At 40.5% G+C, this 20,330-nt stretch overlaps 1 protein-coding gene across 1 annotated transcript; it reads right to left on the reverse strand.

The window, feature by feature from the left end:
• Nucleotides 1-1,253: 1,253 nt before the first annotated feature.
• On the reverse strand, nucleotides 1,254-19,766 carry LOC119720675. Its single transcript, XM_038190468.1, has 9 exons — nucleotides 19,318-19,766; nucleotides 8,009-10,311; nucleotides 7,293-7,361; nucleotides 6,267-6,353; nucleotides 5,559-5,688; nucleotides 4,192-4,321; nucleotides 3,702-3,829; nucleotides 3,447-3,539; nucleotides 1,254-2,156 (listed from the first exon to the last, which is right to left on the reverse strand). Exons 1-9 carry the CDS (start codon nucleotides 19,346-19,348, stop codon nucleotides 2,059-2,061), a joined length of 3,069 nt encoding a protein of 1,022 aa, XP_038046396.1. The 5' UTR covers nucleotides 19,349-19,766; the 3' UTR covers nucleotides 1,254-2,058.
• Nucleotides 19,767-20,330: the final 564 nt, after the last annotated feature.

A 20,330-nucleotide genomic window follows, 5' to 3' on the forward strand; every position in this document is an offset into this window, starting at 1 on the left:
AAATTTGTGTACACTGAAACATTGTAAAACTCATGAAAAACCTTTATTAAAATTACCCTACATAATTTTTACTAGCCTATTAACAACCAAGTGCTATGTTAAAACTACTGTTCTCAGTATAAATGGAAAAAATCATATTGTTGTTTTTGTTATTAAAACATATTACATTCATATAAAAAGTCTGCCATTATTGCCTTTATCGTTAATGTAAATTTGATGCATAAATTACAATAAAGATATATATCAAAATTTACAAATAAGTCTTAGAAAAACCTCCCTTAGAAACTCGAGAATATAGGTTATATTTCGTGGAATATTATTAAGTTAAGATTGATATACTATTGGTGATTTAAATAATTGTTTGCATGGGTTAATAAAAGAGATTAAAGCAACATTCTTGTCAGATAAATAACTCTGGTTATTTTGCAGCTTTTAGCTTAGAAACGTCTAAATTTGCACCTTTTTCCCTCAAAATACACAACATTAAACAAAACGTTTTGTTACATTACCTACTTTTTTCATCCTTGAAACGCTCATTTTATAATCACGTTGGGTTCAAAATGGCCATTTTGAATCTTAAAAATCAAAGTGTAAAATGGCGCTGGGTAAGCTTGTCAATTTCTGACAAGTTGTAGGACGCAGAAAGTAAAAACAAACAAACTAACTAACACACAAGTTCATACAAACAAAATGAAATCATAAATTGGCTACCTGATCTCCTTCGTAGAAGTACAGTAGAACGCTGTTATAACGAACATCATGGGATCCATAAAAATATTCATTATATTGGTCGTTCGTTATAGTGATTGTGCGTCATAATAGAATTTACTATTTCACGAGCCAAATGGGATGTTCGTTATAGCGGCGTTCGTTATAACGGCGTTTCGCTGTAATGGTTGAGTCCCATCGAGCAAGTTTGTGAGTTCTCACATTCTCTCATGCAGACACCACCAAGAAGGGCCTATACAGTATTTAAGCAATATAAAATGACGATGAAATTCAGGAATATCACCCTTCATTCATTTGCCCAATAGATCTTAAAAATACAGTTTCCCAAAAATAACATTTTCCCGTTTCCCGAATTTACAGAGCGAGTCAAGTAAAGGAAAGCCAAATGGCAGGACTAATTATCGAATGAAGTTCTGCATGTAGCACTTTCAAAATTTAGGATGTGAAATCCCAATTAATAAGCTTTAAGTACAAGCATCATTGAAATCACTCATGTACTTTTCGAGTTACGGAATTTTGATCACAAAAAGGCAAGTGTTCTTTCAGCAAAACGAAAACAAATCACATGTGTGTGTTCCAAATTCTGTAACTTGTAAAGTACAGTGATTTGAATGATTCTTGTACTAAACGAAAGCTTATTAATTGGGCTTTCATATCCTACATTTTGAAAGTGCTACATGCAGAACTTGATTAAGAAAATTGTCCTGCCATTTGGGTTTCCTCTTTTTTTGACTCACCCTATACCGCAGTATTTAAGCAATATAAAATTACCTTGGTGAAACTCAATAATGTTATCACCTTAATTCATTTGCCCAATATTATTGATATAAAATACAATTTTGAATACAACATAAAAATACAGTCTCCAAAAGAAGTAGATTTTCCCGTTTCCCAATTGTACACAATAATTTTCGTTCATTGTGCAAATGCAATACCCGGCCGTTTTTGCGAGACAGGACCACATTTTTCAGCTGTATAGGATATAGGGGACAAAATCAAGGAAAAATGGAAACGAAAAATTGGGAAAGAATGTTGCAACCTGACGCTGTTTTTTGTCATGTATCATCTCAATGAAGGTCAGTCTTTACAAAAATGATGATAAGACATGAATCTGGGACTGAGAAACATTTCCAATTTTGTTAGGAAATACTGACTCACCAATAACTGAATTTTCTTGACTCTCCATAGACTTTGTACACAACCGCTAAAGTAGCGTCAGTTTGCAACAAATTCTTTTCAAAAATTGAAACATGAAAGGTTATACATTTTACAATTTTTTCTTAACATTTCAAGATATAGCTGACTTTTTATTGATCAGGAAGTTGTGGCTCAGACATCACGTTGTAGAGGGACGATGACGAATAGTCCCAAGATGGTTGACAAAAGGATCATAAATCCCGAAGGGATCACGTGACTGACGCCCGATCCTGACAAAAATGACAAACAAAAAAAGTGGTAATGTTTGGCAAAATGACTCATCACTCCGTTTCAAAGGACTATAAAGGATGCATTCAGAGGGAGTTTGAAAACACATCTGACGGGATTAATCCAACTTAAACATAAAAAAGAAGTTAAATATACGAATTCGTGTTTTGATTTTGATTGTTAGAGACGAAATAGTCACATGTACAATTGTCAGTAATTTGTCTGAAGCATGGTATCGTGCAGCAGTCTTCTAAAACAATTTAATATTCATATGGATTTATTATTAAGTGAAAAGGGGGTTTGCCGAAATGTGGACATTTTGGGGTACAATGTCACGGTTTTTTTTATATTAGTCCGTTACTTAAACGTTCACCTTTTTTCCGTTTCTACGTAAACGCTGTCGGCGTTTCTAAAGTGTTCACACTGAAAATTCGTTTCATGCTATTTGAAAGCAGTCTTATCTCAAATTGCGAAAGTCGCCGAAGTGCGTCAGCTGCGATAAGTTATCGCACACACCCTGTTTTGTCTCCGCTTCAGATTATCTCGGATTTTGTGTCGAGACGGTCGAAAGTTTCAGAATTAGAAAAAAAAGTCTGCATCGCCTTCGGTACGGATTATAGCACTCACGAGCCAAGATATGAGCCGACCAGAAAAGGTCATGGATCTAATGTTCCTAAACGGAAAGGTTAAATATGCCTATGTTGAGATATGTCTAGTTATAGTTTATAATGAACCTAGTCAGTTTCTCTACGTGGTTTCTTTGAAGATCTGTAATACAAAACCGTACATCCTCTCTGAGTGATCCCTGTTTGCTATTTCCCGGGTTTGCAGCATTGCTAATGTTGCTAGCATCGTGACTTTGGGTGCGATCCCTGGCTACATGGCAATACCGGTTTATGGTTTCTGTCTGGCGCCTCTTGAACGAAAGACACCGACTAAATGGGGAGCCAGCAACCTAGCTGGATAGCTCAGTTGGTAGAGCACCGGAACGGTAATCCGGAGGTCGTATGCAGGTTCAAACCCCGCTCCAGTCAATGTCTTTGTTCAACCTTAAAATAGCTATAGTTTGGTTAAATCCGATATATTTGTACATGAAGGCCTAGACTTTGCCAACAACTTGTACTTCAAGTGCACTCGGATTCTCCAGACCAGCCGTTCTATTTCCAGGAGGAGGGAGAAACAATGCTATTCTGTCCACATTTAGGCCAAATTTTGGGCTAAATAAAATCACGGGAAAGTCTCTTTTATCTAGGGATCCACAATGGATTTTTCGTGGTTTTTAAAAGCCATACCTTCTGAACACTGATCGGTAGGATTGTAAGAATCGAGGCTGCCTGCTTTGACGGCCTCGGAAAACGCCGTCACCAAGTTCTCAACATTTGGACCTGGAAAAAGGGAGACATAAAACAAGTAGAACTTCAGAAGAGATATTCTCTCACGTGATGTCGGCTAACTGAATTTCGACCAAAGCATGAGCCTCTATTTCTCTGTACTTGAGGTGTCTGTTTTCGTTAATAATTTCGGTTTCACCGAAAATGTGTACTCACCTATGACCCAAAAATCGACTGAGCTACAGCCCGGGAATTCCGTTGATTCACCGGGCTCCTGTGACGGCACAACTTGCCATCGATTGCCGCTGGCAATGGCGTTGGCCACAGTCGTCTGGAAACCATACCTGAAAGAGTTCAAACGAGGATTCCTTGATCAGAATTCGACAAAATGTTCAAATAAAAAACAAGATAAAATCGGCAAATCCTAAGAAATCATGGTCATTGGTCAGAAAACCCATTTGCTTCAATTGATAATAATCCTATAAAAACAGGGGAGGTTCAACACTATGTTGGGATCAATACGTCAGGTCCTTGTAACTTTCAATTTATGAATCAAACACGAAATATAGTCTACAAACCAATAAAAAAAATACACCTATGTTAAAAGTATTTAGTTTTATGTTAAATTTAATTTTAAACACATTTATTCTTTTAACAAGTCTTGTCCCCGATGTTATTTAGAAATTAGTGGTATTTAAACACCTACGCATCAAATGCCGTGGTTGCTGGGTACACGTGGTTAATTTTCCGCCCGGAAGCTCCATCGGGTATGATCGTTGAGCAAGACTTGCCTCCGTCCGCTGTCGATGTCGAGATTCTTAGATTACGACCAATCACTGTCGAAAATAACGAAAGAGATCATGGATGATTCCAAGTATAAAGTCGAGGCGAGGCTGTCAATGCTATGCCACTGGAGGACACTGTGGACCTTTTCTTTAGAAACTCTCTCCAAAAAAACGTGCCCTCATGCACTCGGTTTCCAAATGAATTGACATTTTTGCTAAGTATTTTACTGTACCTAGGAAATCGTGCCTTGAATTCCGAGGAGATCGCGAATGGAATGATTTACTATTTTTGTGACTAATTTTACAAGAACGTGCTCTGTACTCAGTGTTGTTAAAAAATTTACGAGACAAGTTCAAAAGTTACTCGGGTGGGACTCGAACCCACGACCTCATGCTTACTGCTGGTGCAGTCTTACCTCTTTGCTGGGATCGGTTGGTTTGGTTGAATTTACCAAACATTTATACCATAATGATCTGGACCCAAGTTCACCATTTTTGGTGTGGCAAATTGAGTATATTGAGAAAAAAACTGAGTGTTTCATATGAATGGTTATTACCTTGACTTGCACAGGAAGTTTGAACTGTTCAAGTTAGTGGCGGTGGTGAGGAGTTATGCCATTTTCATTGAAGTGGCTCATTTTCCAGTCTGCACACGGAGTCAGTTTTGCCTTTTTAAATGTGTCAATAACTTCAAGTGAGTCATTCACCATGACTAGGTTTTTGTATTTGTTATACTGCTAGTTTCACATCAGAACTTGATTTTTAAACTTTGCTGAACCGTGTCACCGTGGTCGAGTGGGTTTTTTTTAGCGTGTGTTCTTTGCCTGCGCTTTTCTTCAAAATGGTACAATGGATATACACGAAACATTCACCAAATATGTCCAAAATAACAGCCTATAAACATGTATCTCATTTGCACTTGTTTTGATCATTGCTATATATTTTTTACTATTTTCTTTAATGTGGGTCCAGACCATTGTGAATCACCCTGTACACGGATAAACTCGTGGACAGCACTTAGAAAATTCCGCCGATTAATGGCATAACCTTAAACATTTTATAATGAAGCTGAGATCAATACGATGATAATGTTGTACATTAATTTGTACTGTCAATACATTTCAGATAACATTGTGCATGTATTTGGCAGCAGTGCAATATAGCCATCGTGTTTGTACTCACACACACATATTTAAGTCCCTACAAATCTCCGAACAATGACTCATGCGCTGCCGGCGTGGATTTACAGGTTTCCGCACTAAGACATAATTCAGAGCAGGAAACTTACCCGAGTTTAATCCGTAGAGAGGCAGGTTAATATCGGTCATGAAGACTCGCTGGTTGCTGTACACCATACCGTGTTTTGATCTGAGATCCCCGACAGAACAGAGTCTCATGCGACTTACGGAGCACTGGTCCTGCAAAATTACGCATAAAGGATAATTTTTTTATTTTAAAATATTATCGATATTTTACGATATTTTTGGATTGTGAAACTACCGTAAACAATGCAGGCAACCGGAAAACCAATTTTGGAAAAGAAAAATGTCGTCTTTTAAACATTGACATCAATGTTAAGAAGTTAGGCCTAAGCTCAAGTGAATCAAATATGAATAGTGACAAATGAGGCATGTATGAATCGTTGTCTTTCCCATGTTGGGAAAACCTCGAGCTTGAAACGAAAATAATGTCAAACACCAACATCTATGACGTCTACTCGGTCTTAAATTTATTGTTTGGAATATCCCTTGACGGGAGGAAGAATGTTTTCAGAGAAAAGTGCAACGCTTGATGCGTGCTTTTGATTGTTGGACAGTTGAAAAAAGTTAAGAAAAAAAGGGCAATGTCCAATGCCACCTTCATATAACAACAAATCGTAGATAATCGTCTTGTACTGCCGTTCTCTTGTTAAACGATATTGATTTTCTTCATTTTCTTCATTTTGTCTGCAAGAAATGGTTATAACTTTTCCTCGCTTTGGAAATGACTCTCTTACCGTGGGAACGGAAATCTGGTACGGGTTAAAGATGTCGTCATCGTCACACGTCGTTTTGGGAATCTCCAGTACATACTCAATGTTATCCTAAGAAGAAAAAGACGAATTTTATGCATTTCTTAAATCCACTTTTGATTATAAAATATAGGACTGTTACCAAATAAACGATGGATGTTAAATTTGTTAAGTTTGTCAACGCATAGGAAATAAATCCATCGAGTAAGCACGTGAATGAATAGAGTCTCTCTGTTGAAAGAAGCATGAGTACAAAAAGAAACAAATATTGGGACAAATACATATCTCATCTTCTCTAACACATACAAATATAATTATTGGTATTACCTCTAGAACTATAGTTGAGATACCAAATAGATATACAAAGTTTACCGACCTCTGGAATATCAACAGCGTTTGCTAAGGTAAATTTATCAAACAAACAAAAATGAAATCACACGTGTGTAAATACACAATCAAGAAAAATCGTAAAGGTATTTATTTTGAACGTTGAAATATACCATCTGTGGTTACGCTCAAGTTAATAATTAAGCTTCGTTCCGATTCTCTGAAAACAAACTTGCCGTAGCTAACGATACATTTTCATCGGATATTGCACTAAAGGGTTTGCCAGCTGGATCGGCCTGGCAAATACCATCACTCAATCACAATCCATAAAATTACTGCTTATCACGAGCTGTGCGGTCGTATCAAAAAACCCATAGGTAACGCGCTTGGCTGATTATTTTATTACATTCCTTTTTCCTTCCGTAAGCACGTAGGGCCTACTAATTGCATAGTTATTACAAGCAAGCTATTTTATTATGTGACCATCTGTGTGGTCTCAAAGGCATTGGCCGTCGAGGAACGGAAACTTGGAACAGCCAAATTAGTCACTGCCTTTGGTAGTACTGAACTATAAGGCAATATTGTTTTTATTGAAAGAGCCGCATATCCACGAGACAAAAGTGCTAATTGCCCCATGGCCCCTAGGCATCGCCCAGAAATCCGAAATTCAACGAAATTACTTACGTCATTGGCAGTTAAGTCCACCTGGACGATCGTATCCCCTTGGTAACCGGACGCAAATCGAATTTGTTTCTAGGAGAAAAGGTGAAAACTTAGGTATGGACCGTAACGTCAAGGGTGAATAGATAGACACAGTGAATCATGCACAGTTTGAGCTATGTCTGTTGATGGCCTTTTTGAAAAATATTTGGGATTTCTGTACTTTAGCAACAAATATACGACACAGTCCGTCCCTTCTTGCAAAGCCAAAATAAACCATGCATGTAATTCATATATAAATTGCTTCAAACGTTTTGTCTCTTTCATAGAATTGACCGTTTGAATAAATGAATTAACCCTAACCGCCCTAAATCCTTCAAAATCCTCTTTGCCAAAGTGGAGGAATTTGGAGGATTAAGGTTACATGGCAAGAGTGCGTTACTGATTTTGTAGGATGCACTTTGTCAAGGTCTTGGGCTGGACTTTGTATTGTTTTTGCCCAGCCATGCATAAATATAGGCCTGGATTATGCTTGAAATCCTCCGTACCTACAGTACCGCATCTACCGCCTACACGATGTCTTAAAATCCTGTGCGATGGAAACATCCGTGGCACCCTTTAATTTGGCTAGCATTTTGCCGGTCTTCCAAACGCAAATAAAAGCTAGATAGTGCTTCAACTACTTTGTACATGATTGGAGACTTTGAAGAAAAAGTTCAGCTTCAATATAGAACACTTACTAAAGTGATGGTGCCTGTCACGGCATCGCCCTGGAATGTAGCCTGGGCCATAATCGAAAAATCACCGTCAGCCACCGACTGGTCCAAATCAGAACACACCATTCTGGATCCTGCGGCGTCGTCCCTATGTATAACGAGTGATCTACCGCCTACACTCCGCGGTCCTGTTAGATCCAGGTTGGTATCCATGTAAACAGCCGTGATGCTGTCGAGACTAGCAAAGGAACCAAACTTCCCGCTCAAATCTCCAACCTCGTACATGTCGTGGGTGCCGGTGGCAGGGGCATCTTGACCACCATCCGCCCCGAATGGATTGTAGTGGCCTTGAACTGACGCAGCGCTGCACGGGGCGTCGACGTTGTCTGGATCGATTGGTAGAACGTGGATGTGCCATCCTCCGGCCAGTTGGTCAAGCTGGGACAGCTCGATGCTGACTTTGGCTCGGTCAAACTCTGAGGCCTGTGAGATGGCTATAGGACCTCGGATGGCCGGGCCGCCGTCCCAGGCGTCTGTCTGTATCGAGATGGACGGGGCGTCGTAAAGATCAGCGCATGCTAGTCTCGGGGCAGCTCTGTCAGGCATGTGGATGACGACAGACCGACCAGCTACGGAATAGTATCCAGTCAGGGGGAGGAGGGGATCAGTGAAGAAGTATTTGCTGCTGCTGCTGCTGATTGAACTCGAGATGTCAATGGTTGCCAGTTTTTGTGAGAGATCACCCACTTCGCATCGGTAGGGGTTGGTGAAATCGCACAGGTCGTAGCCGTTTTTAAAGTCTACGAACGGGTTGAAGTGTCCTGCTGCGCTGGCGCATCGACTGCTTGAAGAAAGGTAATCATTCCCGATTGGTTTTTCGTGCACGTGGAAGTTGTGGTTAACTGTGGGATCTGAGCCATCAGCGCGTGTGACCTCCACGTAGACAGTCGTGTCTGAATACGGATCGTTTGGGTCCTGCCTGAAAACCATCTTACCCGCTACGACGGAGCTGAAATCGGCTTTGACTGTTACCACATCGGTCGGGTAACCGATGTTCCCATAGGCCCACCGTGCATTTGCCTCTGCTTTGTGGATAACGATGGAGCGTCCGACTATGCTGTACTTTCCAAACAGTTGCATATTCCAGTCGACGAACTGTCCTGAAAAGGCATCCAGGCTCGAAAGGCTTCCAAATTTCCCGCTGATGTCTCCCACTTCGTATTGGTCATGTGTGCCCGTTCCTGCAGCCGGGGAATCCCCGGCGATGACGCCGAAGGGGTTATAGTGCCCTCCAACGTTGGCATTGCTCGCAGGCTGATCGTCCGTGTTAATCCGTCCGGTCACTGGCTGCACATGCACGTGGTAACCTGCTGCCAATCCTCGTAGCTTGGCGAGATTGACCGAGATGTGAGTGGGGTCGTACGGGGACCGCTGCCTAAATTCCAGGGTCCCATTCACCCCCGACACGCTGATCTCGGCACTTACGGCTTTGGGCAGCAACTCTTGAATAGGCGAACAGGCAATGAAAGTCCCGTCGCTGTTTTTGAACACCAAGTTTTTCCCGAGTACCGAATTAGCGCTCTGGTCTAAAGGTAGGTTGGTATCGATGAAATACCGAGTTCTACTTGAAGATGCTGGGTTGATTGTCACATCACCGAACTTGCTTGAAAGGTCTCCAATGGGGTTAAAAATGGCCGACATGGTGCTGCTACAGCGTTGCTGAAGGTTCATGTCCTTATTGTAGTCTTGGATTGAGTGGATACCCCAACTGTACGTTGCTACTTGTGGGTCCAACACACTATACAGATCTACCAGGACAGTTGTCAGTGCCGATGGCTCGCCTTGTCGCTGTCGAAACGTCACAGTCCCGGCAAATGGTGACACAAATTTCGCCACCGCTGTCACTACATCGACGTCATAGTCGAGGATATTGGCACAGATGAGAGTACCCGATGTAGTCTCCTCTAAGACAAGGGATCGACTAGAAATGCTATCTGTACCAGTTAGCTTCAATTGGTCATTATCAAATTCTGCTGTTACGGATGTTCCACCAGTCAGCTTGCCGTGAGCGGTCGTGAGATCCCCGCCATTGGCCAAGACTCCCCCGGTAAAAACCTCACTGCACACCGGTCGCTGGTCGTATACGGTCGGTTTCTCCCGTACGGTCCAGTTGTAGGTTCCGGCCGGTAGAGACATGCTCAGGCGGATGATCGTGTTTGATCCCGTGCCCCGCGTGAAGGTCGCGTTCCCTGACGCCCCTGCCATGCTGAAAGTGGCCACATACGTGGGATCTTGGGCGGCGACTGCTACCAACACAATACCCATCCCTACAAAGAAGAGAGAATTTTCAGAAAAAAAGTAAAATGATTTATATTTATACAGCTGCAAACAGGGAGGCCAAAAAAGTTTGAAATCAACCTTTTAAAGGTAAACTCATTAACTGAACGACACAGGATAACAGGAACGGTTTGGACTCACAAGTACGCCCTCAACGGTTACAGAGAGAGAGTTGTGGAAACCCTACAGAACAAATCTTTATCTTTCTGACGTAATGACAAATTGACGATGGGCAAAACAAATATTGACTGCAAGTTTGACTGGGATTTACTTCTTTTTCACTCTTGAGGGCGCTTGGCACCTGAGGCAAACCTAGGGGTACAGACCTGCAAATCGACCCCTAGACCTCAGTGATAATTACTCGTACTACCAAAAAAATTTAAATACACTCACAACTCTCCAACGTATACTTTGAGACACCCATCAAATTAAAGCTTGTTTCATAATCTTTTATTTTCTGTTAAATTTTCGTTCAATAATCCGATGACTTTTGGGAGAAAATTCCATCCAAAGATGAGCACCCCGAAAAGAAGTCCAGTGGCCCATCGCCATTTTGAAAAAACAAAAATCATGCGCTCCATTGCAAAATAGAGCAATTTTAGGGTCCCATTTCATGCGAATTTCACAGAAATACAAGCTCACACTCCTGTGCACGGCTTCCACCCATTTGTTATTACAAACCTTTAAGTTCATGGCCCACAATTAAAATGCTCTAATAGCAAAGAATTTTAGGGCATACAAATCGTGTTTTGGCAATTCTGGGCCTTTTTACATGTCCGCACCCTTTACTAGGGTAACACGTCACCATGTCCCACATCGCAAAAGTCAACACAGTCGAGAATTTTCTGAAGGTATGTCTATAGGCTAGATTAGCCCCTTTTTCATGACTATTAAGTGCAAACTATAACAATCAAACTTGTTTTCTTTCAAATTCCAAAAGAAATATAGCACACCTCACGCAAGTACGATAAAACTACTTTTGCCTGGGAGACTTTATATAGCAGAGAGCAATAATAATCCAATATGTTTTAAAAGAAATTGTTACAGAAATCCAGGGGATATTTCCGGGATAGCATGCATAAACAACCGCAAAAAAAACCTTGAAGCAAATGGTAAACTTCCATTGAAAACAATTCTCAATGGAGCATATCAGGACACGCATTGGGTGAGCTAACGGCAACCTTACAGAAGTCTCGAAGCTAAAGATTTGACCAGTGTGACTCCCGACTGGTATTTTCAAACCTTTATGATGAACCCCCTGACCCGTGGATAACAAAAACCTGCACTTTCTATTTAAGGGAATAAAAGGTGGCAAATTGGGATATAGTCGTCACGCACGAGCGCAGGCAAAAGGCTGTAAATAAGTCGACACTTAATAACATCGCCACAAGGCAGGGTTTAAATCTGTTTTGATGAATCGATTTCGATCAGCTTATTAATACAGCAATGGTCTGATATAGTCCACGTCTAAAGCATGGATAGCTGTAGGAGTTTTAGTTCAAAATTTCTGTAACAGCTTATAAATTTGCATCTGTTGCATTATGTGAAGTTTCCAAATGAGACCATTGCTGCGAAGAAGTGGCAAAGGTGCATCACACCTTACCACCGTGGGAACAGACGTGGATTGAGCCAACGTGATGGTCTTTTCGATGGTTGTATTTGAGATAAGAGCCCTTCAGATTTTGGGAAATCTTGAAATACAATTCATCAAACGAAACTATCTACTCCTAGGTTACGACCTTGCAATGAAAGAGAAATGTATTTTATTTCTGAACAATAAAATACTAATTAGGCCCCTACATGCCTTTCACGTGAAAAATTGTATCGAGACCGTTGCGAAATAGGAATTTGGTGTGGCAGTCCAGAATACCTTCTCACGGCCGGGACAAATTCCGGCCGGACTCTTTAGGCTTTTCTTTTAAAAAAGTAAATCGAAAACTTATTGGTGATCCCCGAATGTCAAAGGAATATTTTGCAACGATTTTGCAGAGTGACATGAGTCAAGTCGCTATACACCAAAAACTTGTTTGTCTCCATTCACAGTTCGCATTCCATTAGATACAATGGAGATTTTAAAAAAAATGTTGGGCACTTTGCACTCTTTTAAGCTTGGAGTAGGCCTAGACCTCTGGATTATCATGACTACAGACAGTGTGGGCGAATATGGCGCCTGTCTGTTTGCCTACCAAACCATGAAACCCGTCATGGTTTGAAAAGATGGGGGGATTTAGATTGAAAGGCTGCTCAATGGTCCAAAACATGCACAATATCCGGTGAAAAGCGCAATAATCGGAACGACTGTGTTTGTTTGTGGCACCTACTCCCTCAAGTTTCCTCGCCGACTGGCAATAAAATAGATCTTTTGCTCGGTTCTCGGATCTGACTTTCTTACAAACAACTTTCATGAATCATCAAACAGGCATTCTCATTGTCAAAGTAATGAAGCAAGACGGTAATAGAATTTCCCCGTGTATTCGAACAGAGCGACAGAAAAAGTATACAAAGAAAACACGCATGTGGACTCCCTACAATCGCAATAAAGTAAAACATTCTCCCTTTTTTGTTTAATGCATTTTAGTTTGTTCTTGGCTGCATGCCTAGGGCCACATCTACGGAAGCCTGATTAGAAAAATGTGACGTAAAAAAAATGCCAAAAAACAATTCCCTTCGTTGGTTTGAGCCTTTTGCTATTTGTTTTTATTTCTTGGCTGGTCAACTTCTGTCTACGTGAGAAAAGTATGCTGGTGACCCCGATTGACAGCGGGAATTTGAAATTGTAACCTGGGTCTTACAATGGTTGACTGATTCTATTAATTGGGAAGACAAATATGGCTTTTATTCATTTTGGCCGGTGATTTTTTGGCTGTGCCCTGAATTTGGACTGTGTAATTTCATAGATATTCTGCCATCCAGAAACACTGAAGTCGGAAGAAATACGGAACTAGTACATTTTGCCTCAACCATCGAGCAGGAAAAATGCACTTTTCAGCTCAATTCCACTGAACCGAGTCGAGCATTACTGTTTCTCCCTTAGGGACAAAAACGTCGATAAATCTTAACTTGTGTTTACACGATTCAGAAACTCAAAAGACTTCAGTTACGACCGAGCAGACAAAAAGTTGGCTCTAAAAATAGCTTTAATAGTTCGCATTTCAACTGCAGTGAAAAGAACAAAATGGCAGCGCCCGTATATCAGAATTGCCTTTTGTAAAAAAAAAAATCTATTCATACGCTACTTGCGTTTAGTTCACTTGATTTTGACATATCCACGGCATGTACCCTACCATATACTATTACGACACGCCTTTCAATGGTTATTCGACTGAACAGTAATGCATGGCTCGTGTCGCTTGATTCAATAACTCAGGCGCCGAATATCATTACGGCCTCCAATCAAATTTGTAGTTGTCTCATCAAATGATTAGAGTGCATCTCTGGCGGATTGAATCCTCCAATTGCTATTACATTTTCTGATAATTTGAGCTTAGGCAAGACCTAGTGTGTTCGTGCTTTGAGACTTATGTGCTGTGCCAATATCTTTTGTTTTATTCGCGAGAGCAGCGCAGTTTTACGCTATAAAAAAATTTGGCGTTCGCCCGATGAACCATTATACAATACAGGGTATATGCAGCCTATTTTAATATGAAATCTTTATGAACACTTAAGTCACCTTAATTTGGGGAAATAAGTACATCAGAACATTTTCATTTTCGTCTTTTGGTTATGATCTCTTTTATTTTCAAAACAAAATGGGCAAAGGACTAATGATATCAAGTTAACGTTTTGAATAAGCAGCTTCATACACTGTAGCCTACATGACAGCAGCCTCTTTCTAAATTGCCAAATTCATCACGCCAACGAGCGTCCAAATGTGCCTGAAATTTCATCAGTATAAAAACCGATGACCCTGACAATGTGTGTGTTGCTCCCCGTGCCCTTTTCACCAAATTCTATGACTACATGAAGGAGATAATTAAATTAAACACAGTCCTGCTGCTCATTAGCAACATGCCCGTGGCCTAAGATGTTCAGCCAAGCAGACATCACACCATTAAAAGGGTCGAACAGGCCGGTACATGTAATTTCGAAGTAGTATTAGCCTTTCCCATCCTCTGCCGTTGCCCATTCTGAAATGACGTCATGTGTATGGGAGACAAATTGAATTGGAAGGGTGACTTGCCATTTACCAATATGGCCATATTCAGACCTAGACAATCTTGTGTAATCGCGTGTCATGGTCATTTAGTGTTGACATCACGATTATGCCGTCGTTGAACTTCACGATGAGACCGAACACTGGCCAGCTGTGGAGATGGGACAAGTTCGTGCCACTTCGTGAGAAATTTCGATTATTTTTGTTTTAACCTAAAACATGTGTCATTGCAGCGCTGGTCCCATGCTTACCACATAATCCTACTTTTGATCATTGTATTAAGGCCGAATTCACTGAACTGCCCAGCACGAAAATATTAGCACATAAACTATAGTTGCTTAGCATGACTTGGTATACCAGCCAAGTGTCATGCCATGACACGCTCATGTCTGGTTCACAGTGGTTTTTTGCTTAATACACAAGTTTCGATAAGCAATAGTGGCAACATTTTCAGCAAACACTAACCGCAAGCACAAAATGTATGCAGGTGCATAAGGTTATAAATTAAAAAGTAAAAAGTAAAACGATGAAATTGCGCCAATGAGTCGTTCAATGATGGCATCACCATTATGACGTTGTTTAAGTTCATGGTACGACCAGCCCAACGGGCGGGTCGGACCATGGCAGTGGGCGAAGTGCGTGGGAAACAAATGCCATTTTGGAAAATTCCAGCACAAATATTTACTCCTGCCTCTGAGCCTTTCAATGTGTTCACAGGTCGACGAAAACGTGTTTGGAAGAGACCGGTACATTCCAGAGGGATCAAACCAGGAACATTCGCCGACACAACTTTTCTTGCGAAACGAAAATTCTCACTTTGCTGTATAATCGGATCATATTCAATGTTTCTAACTTACTTCTCTATCAGGAAACAAGACACAATATGCACAGACAAACAAAACAGGATCAAGGCGGAAATTCCGAAATTGAGACATGTTATGACTCATGAAGTTCTTAAAAGCTTTCAAATGAACGAAAATACTGACTGCTACACATAATTTTCACCACAGTAGGCCTACTTGGTCTATACTGATATTTCCACATACCGCTACATAAAACATCTGCGTGTCGATACATTAAATACTCCAGACCTAAACTACACTTAACCAAAAAAGAAAGTCCCCCTTCCAATACTTTTTTGTCTAACTCAAAAACTACTGAGCACCCCTCGCTCAAATAACGACTAATCAGGACAGAAATTCCTTAGCAATCCAGCCATACTCTTTATTTGGCCCCAAACAGTGATAATGTGTACAAAAGTATGTAATTTATGACAAATGGTATCGAAAAAAAGTTGAACTTTTGTATACGTGCAAGGTGAGTGTGATTCATGACTTTCTTTTTTGGTTGAGTGTATATAAGACTTCGCTCGTACCCCCGCCCTGTAAACAGGGCGCTGGGATACGCTGATGAGCTTCACAGAATCTTGTGAAGGAAGTGGGGATGGCATTCTGGGTAACTTATCATGACCAAAGTATAAAGCATCTGGCTGCAGCTGTTTAAGACCGCAGTTAATAGCCAATGCGCGCAAATGCTATCCGAAACCTTCCCATAGAAATGCACACATTCCGTACCGGATGTGATTTCATTTTCATTGCAGACCATGTGGACAAAATACGACTATCTAACGACTTGTCATCACGTCTAAGTGTATATGGAATAATTGACCATTCTCTCCTAGATGTTCAAGGTCATATAATATGAACGCAAACTGAAATTGTACCTTATACTATACGTGTCATATCGAACTTTGTATGGCGATCCTACGCGTAGCCCATTACTCATAACTTTGTTTATTTTGCTAAGAAATATAATTATTATATTTCTGTAATAGTTCGTCTGTATTGTAATGGCATGCCCGATACAAGCTATGCTTTTCGGGTTTTCCCACCTCTACTGGCCTCATACTTGTATTCTTCATTAAGCCCAAGTGGAAATAAAATGCGTGCGTGATTTTTCTTTTGGGGGGGGGGGGTGGGGGGCATAGAAAGAGCCATACAAGTACATTGCATGCTGTATGAATTCATTGCTAGGCGACTATGTTCACACTGGGTTTTCGCGTCAGTGGTTCTGAATTGATTTCCACTATTGCAGCTATGGATATCAGGCAAACTCATGCGACCTTGCCCCCAAAAATAGACCGTGCATTGATTCTGCAACAAAGGAGAAATCTTTTGCTCCAAAGTCATTCCCCCAAAGGCAAAAGCCACAAGTAACGACAGACCTAAATCACATTGGTGATGATTAATTCCAGGTTAATAAATACGAACACATTACTCTGATAATATGCCACAACTCCAAACTCTATAGGCACGCCACAATTGATCATTTGACGTACTTCAAAACTTTGGATGATGATCATTTTTTCAAACAGAAGTTTTGTAAACTGTGCTCGATCTGCGTGACAGTGCAATTATTGTTGATTTATTATTTTATCGCTGGACCAAATTATTGACCACCGTTTATCTCCAGAAAAGATTACGTGATCCAAAGTGCAGGGTGTCAGCTCTACTCAACAAGCAAGTCAAAATAACGCAGAAATACAGATCTAAACGTATGTGTTGATTCTTAAAGGGCCCATACAATGTCCTGAAAATGCACCTTTGTGCCCCGTTTAACCTTATTTTCAATTTTGTTTGCCATTTTCAAGTGTGTTTTGGTGCCTTTTTGTTTTTACGCTAATGTGAATTTCAATATTCATGAGCAAAAGTGTGATGTCATTTCAATGTTACAGCACCAAAAGTTCCCAGAATTTTATTATGCTGTGACTGGTAATTCTTTTGATCTTTGGTGATTCGTTGTTGTGTCAGTACATCCATGGCATTAAGTCAGTGAGCAAACTTTTCTCATCGGTGTGTTCAAAGAGCACATTTTTAGGGTTGACAGTAATTGAACAGAAAGCCCCTAAATTGAACAGTGTCTTCCTGAAATGACATCACGACAAGAGCGCCCTCAGTTGTACGGAAACTGAGCACGGAGAATGTTAAATGTTTAAAGTGCACTTTTCAATAACATTAACCAAAAAGGTATGCTTCATTTAAGAGGAGTACACAATTGTACAACACATGTTCCATGAAACAAAATCGTTTTATGAACCCTTTAAGTTTCAAAAATTGCTGATAACGTTTTGCCCCACATATCACAATGGGGCTATGTTTACAAGGTTCAAAGTCACTGGCAGAAAACTCGAATGGGGTATGTGGTAGTAGGCTTATAGAGTTTGCGGACTGTGTTTCCTATTGGTCCAGTCGAATTCAACGTGTTGCATGTAAAGTGACCTTTAATCCTGGCAGACCTACTTCTTGTTCTGGTATTATACAATGGTTGAGTACACAAAGCACAGTGACTAGGCAGGCTTAATGCACATTAGACGGAAGTTAAATGAAAATTTACTGGTAAAAAGCTGAGGAAAATATCATGCCAAAGTAAACTCTGTTGAGTCATTATCCAACTATACGGATTCACCTATTTGCTGGATAAGCATGACAAACACTAAGAGGATTGTTTAGGCCTAAATTTATTTGTTGAAAGCTGGGCGTTGAAAATACGTGACAACTCAAAAACACAATGAAAGACATGATTGAACCCTGAATTTGTTGAGGAAAAAAATGAAATGGGTAATGCTAAATACACATGTCTTTCCTTGTGGGCTTTGTTGTGGCTATTACGAATTGGTGCAGTGGGCAGTAAAGCAGTTTCTACTGGAACGAAAATGTGTTGCTATTTTATATGCGGTTGACCATAGTGCCCACATGCCACATTTTATCATCGAGGTGGATATTTATATAGTGCCTAGTTCCTATTCAGGCTATTGTTAAAAACTGTCAATACTTTTTCGGTCATTGTTATTCCTCTTTCGTTTCAGCGCTTCGGGTTCGATCCAGGGCAAGATGGCTGATAAAAGAGAATCGATACGCATTGAGCTCACGTGTCGTTTTTTTTTTTCAAGTGTTGTAGGTTGCAGTGTTATATCATGGACCCTCGGAATAGTAAAGATTATGATGATATTGTACACACAGTCAATGAGCATTACAAAGTGGGCAATAGTGGAGAATGCACATATAAATCATTGCGAGCCAGTCACAACAATGTGTACATTTTGGATTATTTTACAACACAGTACATTTATTGCTATGTGAATGTTGCTTCAACGCTTTATACATGTAGAGTCATTTTTCGTTTGGGCATATACAGTTGAAATTTTGAACGACCGTGTCGTGGCGTCGAACTCAACTGTATCGCCTGCTTAAAACTTAATTATTACATTTCTAGACATCCCCATTATGGAATAGTATCTTCTTCTATTACTTCATAGAAGAAAATAGAGAGACCTATACAACTATTCTTTAGAGGCACTAAATCGACAAGAACTTAGGGGAACTTCGAATAAAGCTCGTTCAAATTTAAAAAAAAAATGTAGTTGCTTATAAACCACGGAGCTCCATTATAGCTCCATGCTTAAACAATCTCAAACTTCCCTCAAGGCCAAATTTTTCGCTTTGATGGCCCTAACATGACACATAAATCATAGGCAGTTCAGAAGCATCTAATAGTAATATCTGTGAACCATTAAGGCTTGTAAATTATGTGTCCATATCTTATTTAAAGACTTATACAGATTCAATTCTGACATTCAGAATAAATTTTGAGGAACGCACCTGAAACAGAAAGCGAGTTGAATCAATCTTAGCGCATTACCAAGTTCCAAAAAATATTCGTTTCCTCGTTCATGAAACGCTATAGAAATCGACCGTTTCACTGATCTCGATTACCACTTAAGACAAACATTTACTACTACACCAAATTGTTTAGTCTCAACAGAACTAACGAGCAGTATACTTACACACGATGCAGCTCTTGACCAGATATTCCATCTTGTGAATGATCCGCTTACAATTCTCGTTATGCGATCCAGGGGGAAGTCACCTCTATCCCGTACTCAAGCGCGATGCTTAAATACCCGTGAATTGCAACTGGAGTGCCCTTTTGGACGTATAATATGCACAGAGGATTATTACACGCGATACAAGCACGCTGCTGGCATTAATTCGACTGACGAAGAAGGATCACTTCCGCGTTAATGAATGTCCGTAGCGAGAAGTAACTACTGAACGTGGGTTCTTGCAGGACACTGTGCGAGCCAGGATAACAAGCACCCCTGCCTACACGTTATTACCTGGATTAGTTGTCATTTTTCTTATCTGTGTCCACAACAATCAGAAGAACGTGATGTGAATATCCCATTCATATCAGGTGTGTGCTTGTCACGACCCAGTCGGCCACGGTTCGTGCATGACACGCCCCCAACGTGTGCAACAATATAAAGTCTTGTGTTGAACTAGACTTGATTCAAGTCTGGCACGATATCGGTGGGTGTGGCCCACTGAATAGACAAGTCTTATGTACATACTCTTCAAATTCCACTTCTTTTGCTTCGTTGTACCTTAAAAGGGAAATAAAATGAGGTATACTCCATATAGTGCTGGGAAACCAGGGGCTTAAATGATGTACTATGCTGCCACCTATCACAATAGATTTATGGAATGTTGTTTTTCGTCGATCTTACTAAAACATGCACGGTTCAGTGGACAAACATGTACCAGGGTACAGAAGTTCCCCTCGATTCCAATCCGTGTATAGAAAGTTGCACACACAAAAAACGATCGCTATTCACCCAAAGCGCAGAAAGTCAAGGAGTGCCTCGATTTGTATCAAAGACATTGGGGTCGAATATATTCAGGGTTTGATCGCCTGATTCCGTGTCCGCGTTCGAAAGGCATAACACCATGATTGATTTTTTTTCTCGTTTGTACTTCCGTTTGCTTTTGTCAGGGTCCTGTGACGTGAACAGCTCTG

This window comes from Patiria miniata, unplaced genomic scaffold (assembly GCF_015706575.1).
Source record: "Patiria miniata isolate m_02_andy unplaced genomic scaffold, ASM1570657v1 HiC_scaffold_9, whole genome shotgun sequence".
NCBI classification, from domain to species: Eukaryota; Metazoa; Echinodermata; class Asteroidea; order Valvatida; family Asterinidae; genus Patiria; species Patiria miniata.